The sequence below is a fragment of the Portunus trituberculatus genome, chromosome 6, assembly GCF_017591435.1.
Source record: "Portunus trituberculatus isolate SZX2019 chromosome 6, ASM1759143v1, whole genome shotgun sequence".
NCBI lineage: Eukaryota > Metazoa > Arthropoda > Malacostraca > Decapoda > Portunidae > Portunus > Portunus trituberculatus.
The window spans coordinates 8,007,502-8,025,950 of NC_059260.1; the positions used below are offsets into that span (position 1 = coordinate 8,007,502).

At 42.1% G+C, this 18,449-nt stretch overlaps 1 protein-coding gene across 1 annotated transcript in view; it reads left to right on the forward strand.

Moving 5' to 3' along the window:
- Positions 1-18,449, forward strand: part of LOC123517387 (nephrin-like) — a 385,107-nt gene that overhangs the window by 265,339 nt on the left and 101,319 nt on the right. The window contains exon 3 of the mRNA XM_045277400.1: positions 7,549-7,757. Within this exon, the coding sequence (XP_045133335.1) occupies positions 7,549-7,757 (209 nt within the window). The remainder of the gene's footprint in view (positions 1-7,548; positions 7,758-18,449) is intronic.

Genomic DNA, 18,449 nt, shown 5'->3' on the forward strand with positions numbered 1-18,449 from the left:
AGAACCCGTCTGATAATTTCTGTGGCCTTTAAATTTTTCTTTTATGTCCTGGCCTTTGGCGCCTGTAGGTAACTTGAAGAGTATGGGAAGCGTTGTTAAGCTTCCACCCACTAATATCGCAGGCAATTTTATTTATAGTGATACTCGTATTAGGGCCCATATCACCACCCTAGCGCATCTTTGGTGTAACCAACTAGAAGCTGGGTACCATGGTGACATGTAGGTAACTTTAAACCACTCGACAAATGGCAGTTTCAAGGCGATACGTGTTTGATTCGAATCTACGCGTAGACGTCTGCTCGATCCCACGCTCACCACCCTTTCACTATGCCACCGCCTTCCTTAGTCGTTGTGAAGCTATACTGGAATTTTTTATAGTTTTTTTATAGTTCTAGTGATGAATTGATAAGATTTTTACACTGTCAATTGGAGAAGCTTGCTAAACATCTTGGTGTTTTTAAGACAGTCGTAAGCGTAGTAGAGTTACGTAAGTTTTTAAAGGTGTTTTTTTTTTTAATGTTCCCAGTAACATATCAACAATTTTTCTACATTAACAACAACAGAATATCAGATAACGTAAATTCTGTGGCTTTTTTAGATGGGCTAGTAAAGTTATGCGGATTTTTAGATATATTTTTTGTGTGATTCCATTTAAATAAACAATATTTTTACAGTATCACCAAAAGAAACACCTTTGATAACCAGGCTAGTCTGTCATGTGGCTTCCTTAAAATAGTTCTGGTGAAGATAGACTGATTTTTAAAGGTGTTTTTTCGTGTGATTCCCGCAACAGAGTAACCTCTTCAGTACTAGCACGCTTTTTTACCATAAGCTTTAGGTGCGATTAGACGATTTTGTTTACATTAGGAAGGATTTATAAAGGTCAGAAGATTACTGGCTAGAGTCTTCACCATTATAATCCCCAACATGATTTTGTGAAGCTGTTCAAAATCGCCAAATAATAACCAAAATAAATAAGAAAACGCGTCCTGGTACTGAAGAGGTTAATAATATTTCTACGATAACAGCAAATAAAACACCCTTGAGAGCCCGACTAATTACCTCTGTGGGCCTTGAAAATACGTAGTCAGGGTGGGCGAGCGGAGCATTTCTGAATACGTGCCTCCGTCTGTCTGGCGTGGAATGGCCTCATCACACTGGTCGGCGCCTCGTTCCCGGCTATGTCTACGTTCTAAAGCCAAGGGAATATTTGTCCTGTACCGTTATCAACACCGTGATGACTCCAACCCAGCTAACGCTCTACCCACTTCCTCCCTCACCCTTCACCATCCAGCACAAACCCAAGCCCCACATCGCCTCGCAGACAACAGGGTCAAGTCCACGTCAATTAAAACACAGGTCACGGGTCAACAAACACCAACAATAGTTTTCAGTAGTTTTCATTTTTATAGCATATTTTTTTCATGAGCAAGGGATGTGAGGGAGAGAAGGAGGGAAGGAGGGGCGGTGAGGGGCGGTGAGGGGAGGCAAGGGGAGGGATGAGTGTGTAGCCAATAAAAGCAATATTAATAATGCCCTCACTCAGGCTTAGCATCCGCCGGGCGTCGCATAGTTAGGCTCGTTTTTCCCTGTTAATTAAGTGTAATGGAGTTGGATGGCGCGCGGAGGGATCCAGAGCGTGATGGCGGCCGCGTGGAACTGTGAGAGACGCGAGACATGCCCACGCTCACGCACTTCTGGCTGCATCGCGACCTGGCCATGGGAACCGACTGTTTTTGTTGTTATTGCGGCGATTGTCGTTATCGCTTTGTATGTGTCTATTTCAATCTTTCATTTTTATCTGTTCTTATCTCCCCGCGTCCTGGTCCCGTACTGGTGTTCACTCCCTGTATGGTTCAACTCTCCTCTGTCTTCTTTAGTCCCTTCCTTTGAACCCCTTGAGTACCATGACGCGTTTTCATATTCATTCTGCTTACTATTTGGTGATTTTATACAGCTTCAGAAACTTGTTTGGGGGATTAAAGGAGTGAAGACTGTAGCCATTAATCTTCTGAGCTCCACAGACCCTTCCTAATGTCAATAAAATGGTCTAATCGTGCACAAATCTCAAGATAAACATGTGTCCCAGTAATGAAGTGGTTAACCTACATGAGGCATTTCCTTCACTGTTCAGCCCTGCCTCGCCTCTACACTCCTCACTACACACGAGACACTCGTATACACACTCCAGGCCGTGTCATTGTCGGCCATTAGTTCTGTGTCGCAAAGCTGATTTAGGTCATTACATTTTCATTACTATTTAGCTATATCTTATTTTTTTTCATCTGGTTTTATTATATTCTCATTTTTATTGCATCATCAGTCTTGCTATTAACTGTTTAGGATTGAGGGATTTTTATTATCACTCATCAAAAGTGTGTGGTCAACTTGAAGAGCTTCGCCTTACGTGATTTGGTTTGGCATGGCTTTATCTATTCCAGTTAAACATTTACCTGTTTCTTTTCGTATTGTTTTTTTATTGCATCATCAGTCTTTCCTATTAACTGTTTTAGATTGAAGTATTTTTATCACAAAAAGAAAATCATTATATTTTTTTCTTTATTTATTTATCATTACTGTAAACTTCTTTATATTGCAACTTTTTTATTCCCACACAAACTATCTCCCGTCCATCTTCAAAGGCCGCTGATTAAAACTCGTGATATTAATTTGTTCTCTGATTCATCCTTTCCTTTGTTTATTCATTTTGTTTTATTTTACTGTGGATAATTCTTTTGACTTTCAAGGGAATGGCACCTTTTACAAATTATTTTATCTTTAACCTTTTGTTATCTTTGCCTGCCTTGCTTGGAAAAAAAAGAGAAACACATACAAAAAAAGGGCAAAAGAAGAAGAAGAAAAAAAAATTCACTATGCAGGTCCAGAAACATTAATTAAAGCCATGCTCAAACATTGCTCACTTTAGTTACAGAAGTGCCCGGATGCCACCCCACCTCTGAAACAGTTCACCTTTAAACCAGAAGCAATTATATCCCCGTATCAGTTGCAATTATTATTAGTAGAGGTAGGATCTAAATGCAAAGGGGTTTCAGTGTCGATTTTACTCAGACCCCGACGTTTTTAGTTAGGTAGCATTTAGCCGTCGTGACACCTCCCCTCTGTTGACACTGGACACCCGATCCCTCCGTCCCTCTGTCGCGGCGCAGCTTTAGATAACGCTTCCCCTGCTAATGGTGTTTGCTTTGTATCCAGCCCGCCATCAGAGCTGCTCCCGATACGCCGCCCTGCTTGTACTGTTTTTATATGAGAAGATACTGGAGGTGTCTGTGTGTGTGTGTGAGGGAGGGGAAGGAAGGAAGAGATATATCTGTCTACCTGTTTCTCCGCTTGCGTGTGTGTCTTTGTCAATTGTTATTTTTGTTTTTTCTCTGTCTCTATGTGCATTTGTCTGTACATCCATCTGTCTGTTTTATTTTGTGTTTGTCTATCGTTTCATCTATCAGCCTGTTTCTCTGTCTAACTGCATGACTACTTTATTATTTGTGTGTGTGTGTGTGTGTGTGTGTGTGTGTGTGTGTGTGTGTGTGTGTGTGTGTTAGCAATAACGAAACGTCCAACAGAAGTTAAACATTATTTAAAATTAAATACGAACTGTAAGTAAGTGGCGCATTGAGAAACCAAGGCACACACTCAGGTTACCTTTGTGTGTACGTGACGAGCAGACAGCGAAGGGAAGGTGTTGCAGCGAGACTATTGAAAGAAAAGGCGAGGAATTCCAAGGTTTAGGAGACTTCACACAGTAGGTCTTGGGTTTCCCTCTGAGACCTTGAATTTAAAAGAAGATTCATAGTAGTGATTAAAAAGATATAGAAAATAAAAGAGTGTGTTTTGGTGTTGTATTGGGTTAAAGCTTCTCTCTCTCTCTCTCTCTCTCTCTCTCTCTCTCTCTCTCTCTCTCTCTCTCTCTCTCTCTCTCTCTCTCTCTCTCTCTCTCTCTCTCTCTCTCTCTCTCTCTCTAAGTTCATTCATGCACACTCATAGCTAATGACACACACACACACACACACACACACACACACACACACACACACACACACACACACACACACACACACACACACACGGTAGCTCAGTGGTTAGAGCGCTGGCTTCACAAGCCAGAGGACCGGGGTTCGATTCCCCGGCCGGGTGGGGATATTTGGGTGTGTCTCCTTTCACGTGTAGCCCCTGTTTACCTAGCAGTGAGTAGGTACGGGATTTAAATCGAGGAGTTGTGACTTTGTTGTCCCGGTGTATGGTGTGTATCTGGTCTCAGGCTTATCCAAAGATCGGAAATAATGAGCTCTGAGTTCGTTCGTCTGGCTGTCTCGTCAGAGACTGCAGCAGATCAAACAGTGAAACACACACACACACACACACACACACATCACCATCACCATCACCACCACCACCACCAGATCAAGCTCCATACCTCATCAAAAGTGTGTGGTTAACTTAACGTGTTTCGCCTTACATGGCCTAGATAGGCTTAGTTTGGCTTGAGTTGGCTTGGCTTGGCTTGGCTTGGGTGACGTATTCAGTTAGATACTTACTCTTCAGCCATTCTCGTTTATATTCTCCACGTTCTAGCCATTCAAAACCCAGTCAGTCATGCATTTCAGTTCCAGTCACACATCCACGCTCCCGTCATTCACGATTCAGCATTTCACAAAGCAGTAATGGGTGGATAGATAGATAGATAGATAGATAGATAGATGGATAGTCACGTTCCAGTCACTTATTTAAGCTCCAGTCGTACACAGGCCTGAATTATGAAACGCTTTGCTCCCTCACCATCACTGTTTTCCAAAGTTTCCAGTTGAAGATACTCGTGTTTTTAAGGGTTTTTTTTTTTTATACCATGTGAGGTTTTCACGGGAATTTATGGGCTAAAGGGGATACTTTTTGTGGGTACCTCCTACCTCAAAGCCCACCCGCTAGGAAACCGTTGCCCCAAGTAAGGAAGCCCAACCTACACTCGGACCGTGGACAGGATTCGAACCCGTGCGCTTGGAGACCTCGCGGACCCCAAAGCACGCATTGGTTCCACTGTACCACGGCGGGTCTGGTGATAGTTTGGCAAGGTTTCTAGTTTGTTGAAAGGAAAATCTGTCGTGAAATCCCGGCTAGTTGTCTCTGTGGCCTTGGAAATTGTCGCAGTGAGAGGGGAAGGCGTTGTTGAATACTAGCGACAGTCACTCTCAGTCCAGTCATGCTCCCACACTCCTGGCATCTTTCACGCTCCAGCCGTACATTCACACCCAAACTTGCACCATTCCAGCAAGCCTTCCCTCTTCAAATGCTCAAGATCCATCATCCCTTTCTCGCTACTTCCTCACCCCTCTCAATCCTTCACTACCTTTCCTTTCACTGTCCTTCCCTGACTCTGCTTCTTGGCCCTGCTTCCCTGGCTCTCCTTTCCTGATTCTCCTCTCTCACTGCACTTCTGTTTCGTTTCCTCCTTCTCTGTTCTTTCTTCCCTAGCCTTCCTTCTCTAACCTCCTTCACTGCCCACCCTTCAATAACTGCCTTCCTCCATCATTGCCGCTCCTTCACTGGCTATCCTTCCTTCACTATCTTTTTCTATATTATTCTTTCACTTTCTCCTGTTTTACTGGCTTTCCTTCCTTCATTGTTCCTGTTCCCTCACTGTTTCTCTTCCTTCCCTACCCCTCTTCTCTCATTATCTCTATTTCACTAGCTCTCTTTCACTGCCTCTCCTCCCTTACTCCACCTCCTCTGTCTCTCCTTCCCTTCCCAGCCGTTCCCAGCCTTGCCCTGCCTCATCTATCCCCTCATCTCTTCCCTCACTGGCTCCCCGTCTCCTGTACCCTGTCCCCGCCGCTCTCAGGCCTTGTTCATCTAGTTTATCCACCAATATTGCTCACGCGTGTTCCGCTCTCCACTCTTTGTCTCCTCATTGCAGCCGCGCCAAAGCTCGACTCAGATTGCGGGATTTTTTTTCTTATTTTGTGCTTTGTTCGTTTTGTGATATGCCTGAACATCGCATTCCAGAGAGGGAAGGAGGGAGGAAGCGTAAGTGTGTGTGGCGGGGAGGAGATTGGGAATGAGAGAATGAGGGAAAGGGGACTGGGAGAGAATTGGGAGGAAAGGAAAGGGTGAGGAGTAGGGATTGGAGAAAAATGGATAGTAGGAGAGGGGAGTGAATGGAAAAGGGAGAAAATAAGGTTGGAGAGCGAAGAAAATTAAAGAAGGGATAAAACTGAGAGAGAGAGAGAGAGAGAGAGAGAGAGAGAGAGAGAGAGAGAGAGAGAGAGAGAGAGAGAAACTTTTATGTTCATCAATCACCTTAAGTAACTTTCATTGGATGGATAGCCTGTCAAATCCTGAGCACTTTTTTTATGACTAGCATTTCCTCAGAAGGTCAAATTGTCACCTTTAAAACATTCTCGTATGGTTTGCCTTTTTTTTTCCCTCTAACATTTCCGTGGATGGTTAACCTTTAGAACATTCTCGTTTCCTTGAATGGTCTAGAATATTTTCGTATGGTCATATTTCTCTAACGCCTCCTTGGATGGTCACCTCACCACCTCTCAAACACTGGCATGATGGATGGTTTTATTTCTCTAACGCCTCCTTGGATGGTCACTCGGTCACCTCGCCGCGTTGCCTCCACACAAAGCAAGGATTGGTGTTGGTGTGGCGCGCGTCTGTCAATGCGACTCTCAGGGTATAATCGGATCTTGTCATTTTTCTTTCCATTTCTCATGCGTTTCTCTTCCTTCCTCTCCATCTTTTGTCCGTTTCTCTTCCTCCTCCATTCTCGCTCCCCTCGTTTCTTTTATTTCCTTGCTCCTCACTCTGCCCACTTTAATGCTAACCCGCTCTTCTCCTCCCTCGTTCCTTCCTTCTTCTCTTCACATATACTTCCATTTCTAGTCTTCTTCTTTTACTCACACAACCCTTCTCTCTCTCTCTCTCTCTCTCTCTCTCTCTCTCTCTCTCTCTCTCTCTCTCTCTCTCTCTCTCTCTCTCTCTCTCTCTCTCTCTCTCTCTCTCTCTCTCTCTCTCTCTCTCTCTTTACTCTCATTTCTTATGGTATCGTTTTCCTTTCTCTCTTTCTTTCTTACATCGTTTCTTTATTTATTTGATTTCCTTTCCTCCATTTCTCTCTTTCCGTTACTTCGTCTTTTTTTTTCGTCCTTCTTGCCTTCCTTTCTTTTCTTTTTATTTTGTTCTTATTTTCCGTGTCTTCTTCTTCTTCTTCTTCTTGTTTTGTGTATTCCTTCCTCTCGTCTTTTATTTATTCCTTTTGCCTTCATTGTTTTATTTTCATTTTGGCCTTGCTTCTGTTTATTTTTTCTTTCATCCTATCTTCCTTCCCTCCCTCTTGTTTGTTGCCCTGTCTTCTTCCCCCCCTTCCCCCCTTTCCTCGCCCCTTACTTACCAATCTACATCCACTTCACAAGATTGCGCAGTGTACCTTATCACAAACAGACGCAGGAGAACCAAGTTACATATGTTGTTTTGCTCTTTATTTGGGTTTTCTAGGCGTGACCTAATCCTTCATCGTTCTCTCTCCCTCAGCTATGACACGCGGAGCAGCTCGTTCAGCGACGGGGAGCGCTGGACGGCGGATGAATATTTTGGCACCCGAGCCTTCTTCCGCATCATGTCCGACCCACCGACGCTGGTGGTGGACGGCGTGCAGGTGGCGGACGAGGCTGTGTACACCTGCCGCGTGGACTATAAGGTGCGCCCGTCCGCCATCACCAAGGTCAACCTCACCGTTATAGGTAAGCACAGGTGTTGAGTTCGCCTATTCTGATATATAGGCGAGGAGAAGAGAAGGTGTTGAATTGCCTTTATGTATTGCTATATTTTTATGTAAGAGAAGCAAAGTAGCCAAGGGCAACAAAAACGATCAGGCATAAAGCGCCACTGTAGGTAAAGAGAAGAAATGTTGAATATCCTTTACTTATCGTTATGTGTAAGTAAGAAGAGAAGTCGCTTTGATTTTCTTGGTAGGTAAGGAAATAAGTTAAATTTGGGGCATTTCACTCATTGCTCTACGTAGATAAGTGATGGTTTGAATTCACTGAGTCTTCAGTACACTGTTATGGGTCAAGGAGTTAGACAGACGCATCAGTGTTTCTTAACTTACCTGGGTTTCCATTACGTTTGCGTTCCTTTTACTCAATGTGCAGTGGCTTACTAGGTGGTGGTGGTAGTGGTGGTGGTGGTGGTGATACTATAGCTACTACTGTTATTGATGTTGCTATTACTACTACTTCTTTAAGAACCATCACCATTAGCATCGACAGCAGTATGTCAACAATAACTTACTACTACTATTACTACTACTACTACTACTACTACTACTACTACTACTACTACTACTACTACTACTTCACTACTACACTACTACCACCACCACTACCACCACCACCACCACTACCACTACCACCACCACTGCCACCACTGCTGCTGCTGCTACTGCTGCTGCTGCTGCTACTGCTGCTGCTGCTGCTGCTGCCACCACTGCACTGCTGCTGCTGCCACTGCACCACCACCACTGCTGCACCACCACTGCTGCTGCTGCTGCTGCTACTGCTGCTGCTGCCACTGCTGCTGCTGCTACTGCCACTGCTGCTGCTACCACCACCACTGCTGCTGCTGCTGCTGCTGCTGCTGCTGCTACTGCTGCTACTACTACTACTACTACTACTACTACTACCACCACCACCACCACCATCACCACCATCACCACTATCACTCCTCTAGGCAGGTCTATTTAACTGACTTTCTGTCTCATTTCCGTCACAATTATCTTGATGGTGCAGGCGCCTCCCCTCTGTCCGTCTCTGTCTGCTTCTTTCTCCTGGTTGACCTGTTTTGACTTGGCATCGTGTCTCCGGCTGTCTGTCTGTATGTCTATGTCTGTCTATCTTTTATTTGTCTATCTATCTTTCGCTTTGTCTGTATTGGCTTTGATCTTCACGTATATCTGTTTAGTTGTCTGTCAGTCTGTCTGTATGGAAGTCTATTGAGCACAGCAGTTTTGTACACTGTAATGAAGCTAATGTAGAATCTCAAAGCTATATGTCATAACTCCTCTACCTATTGTACACAAATACTACATATACACATCTACAGTCCACGTAACATGCAGTGTTTTGATACCAATGCCATTAAATCCATTGAGTATTAAGTCTTTTTATGGAAAGGCTAATTACACACACACACACACACACACACACACACACACACACACACACACACACACACACACACACACACACACACACAAAGTTTCTGGCGGGGCAAGGACTGTAATGAGCCGGATGTCCTCTGTTATCGCTGCTGTTACCGGAGGAAGCAAAAAATGACGCTTTCACCTAAGTCCTTTTTCTCCTCCATTTTTTCTGCCCTTCACGAGTGCCCGTGTAGGAATCTGACGACAAGTTAAGCAGAGATACGTAAAGGAATAATGAAATTGTGTAACTGTGCGGAATAGAACAAGAAAGGGGACACGTCTAACTCGTACATTTTTACTTTATATTTTTCCTGAAGTTTGTCGTAGAAATCTCAATGCAAGTTAAGGAAGGATACGTGAAGAAAATGAGCTATGAAATTGTGCAACTGTGAAAAGGAAAGATTAACGAAGAGGGAAAGAGAGAAAAAAAATATTGACACGCTCAACTTTTTTTTCCATTTTTTTTTTTTTTTTTTTTTTTGCTGAGAAATCCGGATAAGCGTTAAGGCGAGACGATAAAGTTGTAAGGAGTGAAATTTTAGAGCTGAAAAGAGGAAGAGAGACAAAAGGGCAAGAGATTCAACTCCAGGCATTATTTATGTTTTATTTTTTGTTATTTTTTCTCGGCACACTGCTGGAGAAATCTGAACACAAGGTAACCAGTGACACGTGAAGAACTGAGCCCTGGAGTTGTCTTAGTGTAGGAAGGAGAACAAGAGAGCAAAAAGATTAAACCATGAACTCAATTCCCCGCCCACTTTATCTATCTGTTCATTTATTTACACATTTATATCATTGACTATTCATTTATTTAATCTGGAATTGTCTTAGTGTGGGAAGGAGAACCGAGAGAGCAAAAAAAAAATAAAACCATGGACTCAGTTTCCCGCCCACTTTATCTATCTGTTCATTTATTTACTCATTTATATCATTGACTATTCATTTATTTAACCTGGAATTGTCTTAGTGTGAGAAGGAGAACTGAGAGAGCAGGAAAATATCACCAAGAACTCAATTTCCCGCCCAGTTTATCTATCTTAATCTATCGTTGACTGTTCGTTTATTTAATCTTCGAGCACTGATGTAGAAGTCTAACCGCAAATTAAGTGAAGATACACAAGGTAATGAGTAAAATTATATAACTGGAAAAAATCATAAAAGAGATTAGTAACTCAGGCATATATTCCTTTACTCTCTTTTTTTCTCAGGAGTTAAATTGAAATATGGATGGAAATTAAGAAGATACATAGAAAATAAGGTTGAAATATATGTATCTTCGAATGCGAGATAAAAAAAAGAAATGGAGTGTTTTCTGTATTGCTAAATATTAAACTAAAAGCGAGAGGAAAAATGACGAAGTGGATATGAGGTAGAATATATGAAAAGAAAGAAAAAATGGAATGTTTAAACTAGAAATGCATGATAATTCAGTAAAAAATAAACCAAAATGGAAATATGTGGCCATGAAGTGAGAAAAGAAAGAATATTGAAGATAAAAATAAAAATGTAAGTAAAAAAAAAACGAGAATTTGTTAAAAAAAATGTAAAATGTGTGGATATGTGCTTAGCTGTGGAGAAAATATCACATATCTACAAAAAAAAACTGAAGAAAAATGAAGAATTACAGCGATGAGCATAATGTTTGTAAAAATGGAAAGAAAAAAGCTGGAATTATATGTTTGTGCAATAAAGATAAGAGAAATATGACAAAATAAAATAAAAGAACTGAGAATGTGTAGCCATGGAGTGAAAAAAATGGCAGCAAGAATTTAAGAAGACATTAATTTATTTGCTCTAGCTAGAAAGTCTTAAAAAAAAAAAAAACTGAAAAGCGCTGAGTTCATAACAGTGAAGCAGAAGGAAACAAAAGTCAAAGTTAGAAAGGACTCATGATGTACGAAGGAAAAGTTTGCCTTGTCTAAAAAAGAAGGGAAAAAATATGAAAAAAGAACTAACACTAAGAAAAAGATGGAAAGAAAAAAGCTGGAATTGTATGTTTGTGCAATAAAGATAAGAAAAATATGACGAAATAAAATAAAAGAATGAGAATTTGTGGCCATGGAGTGAAAAAAAATGAAAAAAATGGAAGAAGGCATTAATTTATTTGCTCTAGCTAGAAACTCTTAAAAGAAAAAAAAACTGAAAAGAGCTGAGTCCATAACAGTCCATAAAGTCAAAGTTAGAAAGTACTCATGATGTACGAAAGGAAAAGTTTGCCTTGTCTGAAAAAAAAGGGAAAAAAACATGAAAAAAAAGAATTAACACTAAGAAAAAGGATAAAAAGTAGAAAGTGGAAGATAATGGATAAAAAAAAAAAAAGTATGAAGCAGGAATATGAAAGTGGAACATGAAGACTTGGTGGTAAAAAATAAATAAACAAATAAATAAATAGAAATAATTATAGATTGTAAAAAGTAAGAAAATGGAAAATGGTGAATAAAGAGACGATAAAATGTAAGAAAAATAAATCAAGGAACGAAACGTTGAAATTCAGATGCTAAAATAGAAATGAAAGAATAAGAAGGAAAAGATTGGATACTAGCAAATACAACTTAAATGAAGACAATTAGACTAGCATTGTGCATGACCGACTTATGACTCACAAGGCAGAAAATAAAACACAGAAAGAAACGAAAAAAAATAAAAGAAGAAACTGAGAGAAATTGAGTAGAAACTGAGAAAAATATATATTGAAACGAAAAAAAAAAAAAGGTAGAACAAAAACTAATAGATATAATGTAATAAAGACAAGATTGGCAATATCTACGACCAACTTATGACTTTGAAGGCAGAAAATAAAATACAGAAAGAAACGAAAAAAGAAGGTGAAAGGAAGCTGAGAGTGAATAGATAATGAAAAACAGAACACAGAAACTAAAAGATATAATGTAATAAATATCGACTTCTGATTATCTTATGTGTTTTGAAGGCAGAAAATAAAATACAGCAAGGAACTGAAAAACAATGAAGGGAAGCTGAGAATAAATAGATAATAACAAGCAGAGCACAGAAACTAAAAGATATAATGTAATAAAGACAATCCTGCCAGTGTACATGACCGACTTATCTAGTGGAGCAAGGAGCGAGGACAGAGCAGCAAGAGAGCGAGGGAGCGAGAGAGATTGGAACACACAGCATTAAATCTGCAATACGAGGACTTCACAGCTGAACCTCGCCGGCATTGCACGAGGGACGGATGCCTGGTCAGCGCCTAGCAACACCTGCCCGCCGCTGCCCTCGCCTCAAGCTCTGGCTGATGCTGTTTGGTATTTTCCTGTGCCGTGTTCCCTTCACCCTCACAAGGAAGGCATGGAAGGGATGAGCATAACGAGAAGGAACGGGTAGAATACTAAATAAATCATAGTTGAATTCATACGAGTAGAAGAGATATTTGATTTACATATCCATATGTTCTGTTTCCTTCATCTGCACTGAGATTGATCGCAAGGAAGGCGTGAAAGAGCGAGGCATAGCGAGAAGGAACGGATGGTATAGTAAAATAAATCAAGGTAGTAGAATCGAGGAAGAGAAGTGATTTTAATGTACTTATTCCTGTGACGTAATCCTTTCACTTTCACGGCGACTGGTCAAAAGAAAGGCGTGCAAGAGCAGGGCATAGCCAGAAGGAACGGATGGTATAGCAAAGTAAATCAAGGTAGTAGAATAGAGTAAGAAGAGAAGAGATTTTGATGTATAAAGAAACCAAATCAACAACATCAGCAACAACAACAAGCGCACCGAACCTAACGCCTCTAATGCTTAATGAAAATTGCGAACATTCATCTGATTACCTCCTGACTAACTAACTACACGCCCAGACTCACGCCTATAGGTAACCGTGTGCCATATTGGTTTCACTTTCACAGCGACTGGTGAAAAGAAAGGCGTGGAAGTCCGGGGCATAACCAGAAGGAATGGATGGTATAGTAAAATAAATGAAAGTAGTAGAATAGAAGAAGAAAAAGAAGGAAGAGATTTTTATGTAGGTATCCGTGTGCAGTATTACCTTCACTCTCACGGCGACTGGTCACAAGGAAAGCGTGAAAGGGCAGACCATAACCAGAAGGAACGGATGGTATAGTATAACAAATCAGAATAGTAGAATAGAAGAAAAAGAGAGATTTTGATGTTGGTAACCGTGTGCCATATTGGTTTCACTTTTACGGCGACTGGTCACAAGGAAGGCGTGGAAGAGCGGAGCATAACCAGAAGGAACAGATGGTATAGTACAATAAATCAAAATACTTGAATAGAAGAAGAGAAGAGATTTTAATGTACGTATCCCTGTGACGTATTTCTTTCACTTTCACAGCGACTGGTCACAAGGAAAGGCGTGGAAGAGCGGGGCATAATAGGAAGGAACGGGGAGAATAGTAAATAAATCACAGTATTAGAAACTGCACGAGTAGAAATAGGATATTTATTTAATGTACGTATTTGTGTGTGTCGCATTTACACGGAGACTGATCAAGAGGAAGGCTTGGAAGGGCAGAGCATAACGAGAAGGAATGGATAGACTGACAAACATATCACAGTATTAACTATTAGAAACAGCACAAGTATAGATCTTTAACCCTTTTAACCCACGGCCGCCGTGGTACAGTGGATCCGTGCGTGCTTTGGGGTCCGAGGGGTCTCCAAGCGCACGGGTTCGAATCTGAGTGTAGGTTGGGCTTCCTCACTCAGGGCAACGGTTTCCTAGCGGGTGGGCTTTGAAATAGGAGGTACCCTTAATAAGTATCCCCTTTAGCCCATAAATTCCCGTGAAAAGCCCACATGGTATAAAAAAAAAAAAATACTGGGACACATTTTTACCTTGAGATTTGTGTACGAATAGACCATTTTGTTTACATTAGGAAGGGTCTGTGAAGGTCAGAAGATTAATGGTAAGAGTCTTCACTATTTCAATCCCCAAATGAGTTTCTCAAGTTATATAAAGTCATCATGTAGTAAGCACAATGAAAATGGAAATGTGTCACGGTATTGAAGGGGTTAATATATTTTTGTACGCTGTATTGTCCACACTGGCGCAAACACGGACTGAAAGGAAGACCAAGAAGAGAATAAAAAGATAAATGAAGAGGATAGTGAATAAATAGCAGTAGTGGAAAGGATACTAAAGAATAGGTTAAGAAGCCGTCGTGGTACAGTGGAACCATGCGCGCTTTGGGGTCCGAGGGATCTCCAAGCGCACGGGCTCGAATCCTGCCCACGGTCCGAGTGTAGGTTGGGCTTCCTCACTCGGGGAAACGGTTTCCTAGCGGGGGGGTTTTGGGATAGAAGGTACCCAAAAAAGTATCCCCTTTAGCCCATAAATTCCCGTGAAAAGCCCACATGGTAAAAATTTTAAAAAATTAGGTTGAGTTGAGTTAGGTTAGGTTAGATTACGTTAGGTTAGGGTAGGGTAGGTTAGGTTCAGGTTAACTTAGGCTTGGTTAGGTTGAGTTAGGTTAGCGTGGGTTAGGGTAGGGCAGGTTAGGGTAGGGTAGATTAGGTTAGGAGAATTAGGAAAGTTAACTACTGTCTTGTTTAGGTTTGCTTAGATTAGGTTAGGTTTGGTTAGCTTTCTTCCTTGTCGTGTATTTCTTTTGAGAGTTTTCTTTATCATGTCTTTTTCGTGAGTTCTCTTCTTTGTCGTGCTGTTTTCGTGACTTTCGTGAATTGTGCAAAAGAAAATAACTTGAGACTTTTACGTTTCTTTTCTTTTTATTCATTTATTGATTGATTTATTCGTTTTACCATGAATGACTGAAAGAAAACAGTCAAACAGCAAAATTTAAGTTAATCTAGTTTGTTTTGCGAGATTGAAATTCCTCTCGGGAGAAGTGAAGGTCTTATTACTCATATTAGTGTGTTTTGTATCCCGCCATTGATGTATTCCCTTCATTACTATCGGAAATGATCAGACGGAAGGAACGGAGCAGCAAATCTCAGCTGGGTTTGGGAATTAAGGGTGAATCTGCATTGAGGAGAAACAGGGTCGTATTTTTGCGTGTCGTGTTTCCCCTTTCCTGCCGGGATGGATCTAGGGTGAATAATTAGACGCGAAGACTCCCAGATGGTTTGGAAAGGTGAGGGTGAATATATACTAAGGAGCAGAAGCAAGGATCATTTCTTGTATTATCATTGTTTGCAGTGTTCCTTCCTGTTTTCCTTCCTTCCCTCATTCATTCATTCATTCAGTCCTTCCTTCCTTCACTCCTTCCTTCCTTCCTTCCTTCCTTCCTTTCTTTCTTGTTTGTAGTGTTCCTTCCTGCTTTCCTTCCTTCCTTCCTTCCTTCCTTCCTTCCTTCCTTTATTCCTTCCTTTATTCCTTCCTTTCTTCCTTCCTTCCTTCCTTCCTTCCTTTCTTCCTTCCTTTCTTCCTTCTCTCCTTCATTCCTTCCTTCTCTCCTTCCTTCTCTCCTTCCTTCCTTCCTTCTTTCCTTCCTTCATTTCTTCCTTCTCTCCTTCCTTCCTTCCTTCTTTCTTCCTTCCTTCCTTCCTTCCTTCCTTCTTTCCTTCCTTCTTTCCTTCCTTCTTTCCTTGGTTTTCTACAACTAGATAACGAACACAAGAAAAAGGACATTTCTTATGCATGAAGAAGACTTGACAAGGTGACTTAATAGGGAAAAAGGAGCAAAGTTATTGTTTTTTTTTTATTTATTTTGCCTTATCATCTGTTAGTTATCCATTACTCCTTACCTAAACAGAGGTAATACTATAAGCCAGGGGTTCTCAACCTTTTTATCGTTAAGAACCCCCTGAGTTATAAGACCATCTACCAGTACCCCCAGTATTGTCACATGGAACATGGAACTCAATATGCAATGGCACTGCAAAGGATTTTATTAGATCAGCCATCTAAGTACCCCTGGAAATCTTCTTATGAACCCCCTGTGGTTTCGCGCTGTCAGGATGGCCACTGTCCATGAGCTAACATCATTAGGTCTCTATGACGCTGAAGACGTCTATGCAGAACGGTTTGGTTGGCAATAGACAATCTCATTATCAGACTTTGATTTCTAAGTTATGAAAATAATCTCATTTACGGGGCTTCATAGGTTCATGGTGTCTTGTAGTCTACTTACTAACCTAGAAGGAAAGAAAATATCAAACTAACTTCGAGCTATCAATTGAGGAAGAAGTAATCTTTGTTCCAGGAATAGAGCAAGATGGTATATAAAAAACACAATGCATAGTTATAACCTAACTCTACTATTATAGCGTTTTTTGTCGTAGATACATGTTTAGAAATACTTTACCTATCTTGATATCTCCTTATGTGACAAAAGAATATCCAAAAATATACGATATGCAGTTGACCATCTTTTCTGTGAAATATTACGATATCTGTTGAATCTGGCAACTTCAACGGGAGTTTGGGTCCTCTCCTAGTGTTTCCTTATGATTGGAACATTGATATTTACACGTCATTGTGATCAGGGAAATAAAGAAAACTAAGTTTGCTTTTTTCTAAGAGCATGAAATAGAAAAATTTATGTTTACAAGTGGCAGTTTATGTATAAGACACGCAAACCTGTGTGCACTCATCCACTCTATCCAGAAGCTTAACTAATTTTCAAAAGTTCCCCAATAGCTACACAACTACCATTGGTCTACTGTTTCTATCCAGTTACCTACAAACACGTACACATTCAAGGCAGCAACATGCAAAGTACACTAAATACTCCGGAGCAAAGCTGCCTCACCTTGTTTCATTAATCAGCTAACTCTTGCACACTTTCACACCAAAGCTATTTTTCATTTACCATCGACGATTTTATATTCGAATCAAAATTAAAACGACGATTGAGAACTTTCGGCCTAAAGATGTTTGAGGGCCGTGACGGCCTTGGGCGCCGCACGGGGGAAGGAGGTGGCCGTCGGGTCCGGCCTGGGGCCCAAGGCAGGGAACTGGCTGCAGGTCCTGCTTTTCCTTGGTGGCCTCAAGCTTCACTACTAGTCGTCCACTTGCAGCGCATCACACTAGGCAAGGGTCGCCATAAGCAAGAGATCAATGTCTACCACTCACCGGATGGTACCGTGAGGGGCCCTAAAGGGTGATAAGGGCTCCTTGCATAGAATATGATGGTGAGTGGTGTGTACGGGACCTCTGCTTATAATGACACCGGGCTGAACAACTCGCCATGAACGAGGGCACGCTGTGCGCCATGAGCCAGGCACTGACAGTACCAGTGGTCCTTTACGTTAGGTTAGGTTAGGTTAGGTTAGGTTAGGTTAGGTTAGGTTAGGTTAGGTAAAAGGACTCACTTCATGACAGCGTTTGGGGAGTGGTGTGTGGCGGGTCATTGCTCATGGCGACCTGTGTGAGGCATTGCAAGGTTGCATCGTCACTGCTCTCATAACCACGGGACTGGGGTTGACCCTTTCTGGGTAAAAGTTTCGTCCCAGTACCTGTGTAGGTAATAATACTTTGGATCGTTTCGCCATCGCCATCGCCGCACCGTTAGCCTCGATAAACGGATCGTTATCCTCAACAAACACATCTGTACCGTGGACACTGGAATCGCAACCTGTCGTGGAATCCCATTGTTAGCGTGGACTCATTTTCCTTCGCGGCTTCAAGCTCACTGATTGTTGTCAACTTGCAGCGCCTCATACTAGGCAAGGCGTCGCCTTAAGCAGGGTGCCGTGTCTACCGTCCATCAGATGATGCCGTGAGGGGCCTTTAAGGGGTGATAAGGGCTCCTTGCATAGAGTCTGGTGGTGAGTGGTGTGTACAGGACCTCTGCTTATAATGACATCGGGCTGAACAACTCGCCATGAACGAGGGCACGCTGTGCGCCATGAGCCAGGCACTGACCGTACCAGTGGTCCTTTACGGGGTGAAAAGGACTCACTGACAGTGTTTGGGGAGTGGAGTGTGGCGGGTTATGCTCATGGCTACCCGTGTGAGGCGCAGTAAGGTGGCAGCGTCACTCTCCTCGCACTCACGGGTCTGGGGTGAACTCTTACGGGGTGAAAGGGTTCGCCCCAGTACCTGTGTAGGCAAGTGAACTTCAATTGCGTCGCAGTGAGGTGGCAGCGCCACTCTCCTCGCACCTAAGGGTGTGGGATGGACCCTTACAGGGTGAAAGGGTTCATCCCAGCACCTGTGTAGGCAAGTGGACTTCAATTGCAGCGCAGGAAGGTGGCAGCGTCACTTTACTCGCACTCAAGGGTGTTGGGTGGATCCTTACGGGGTGAAAGGGTTCGTCCCAGTACCTGTGTAGGCAAGTGGACTTCAATA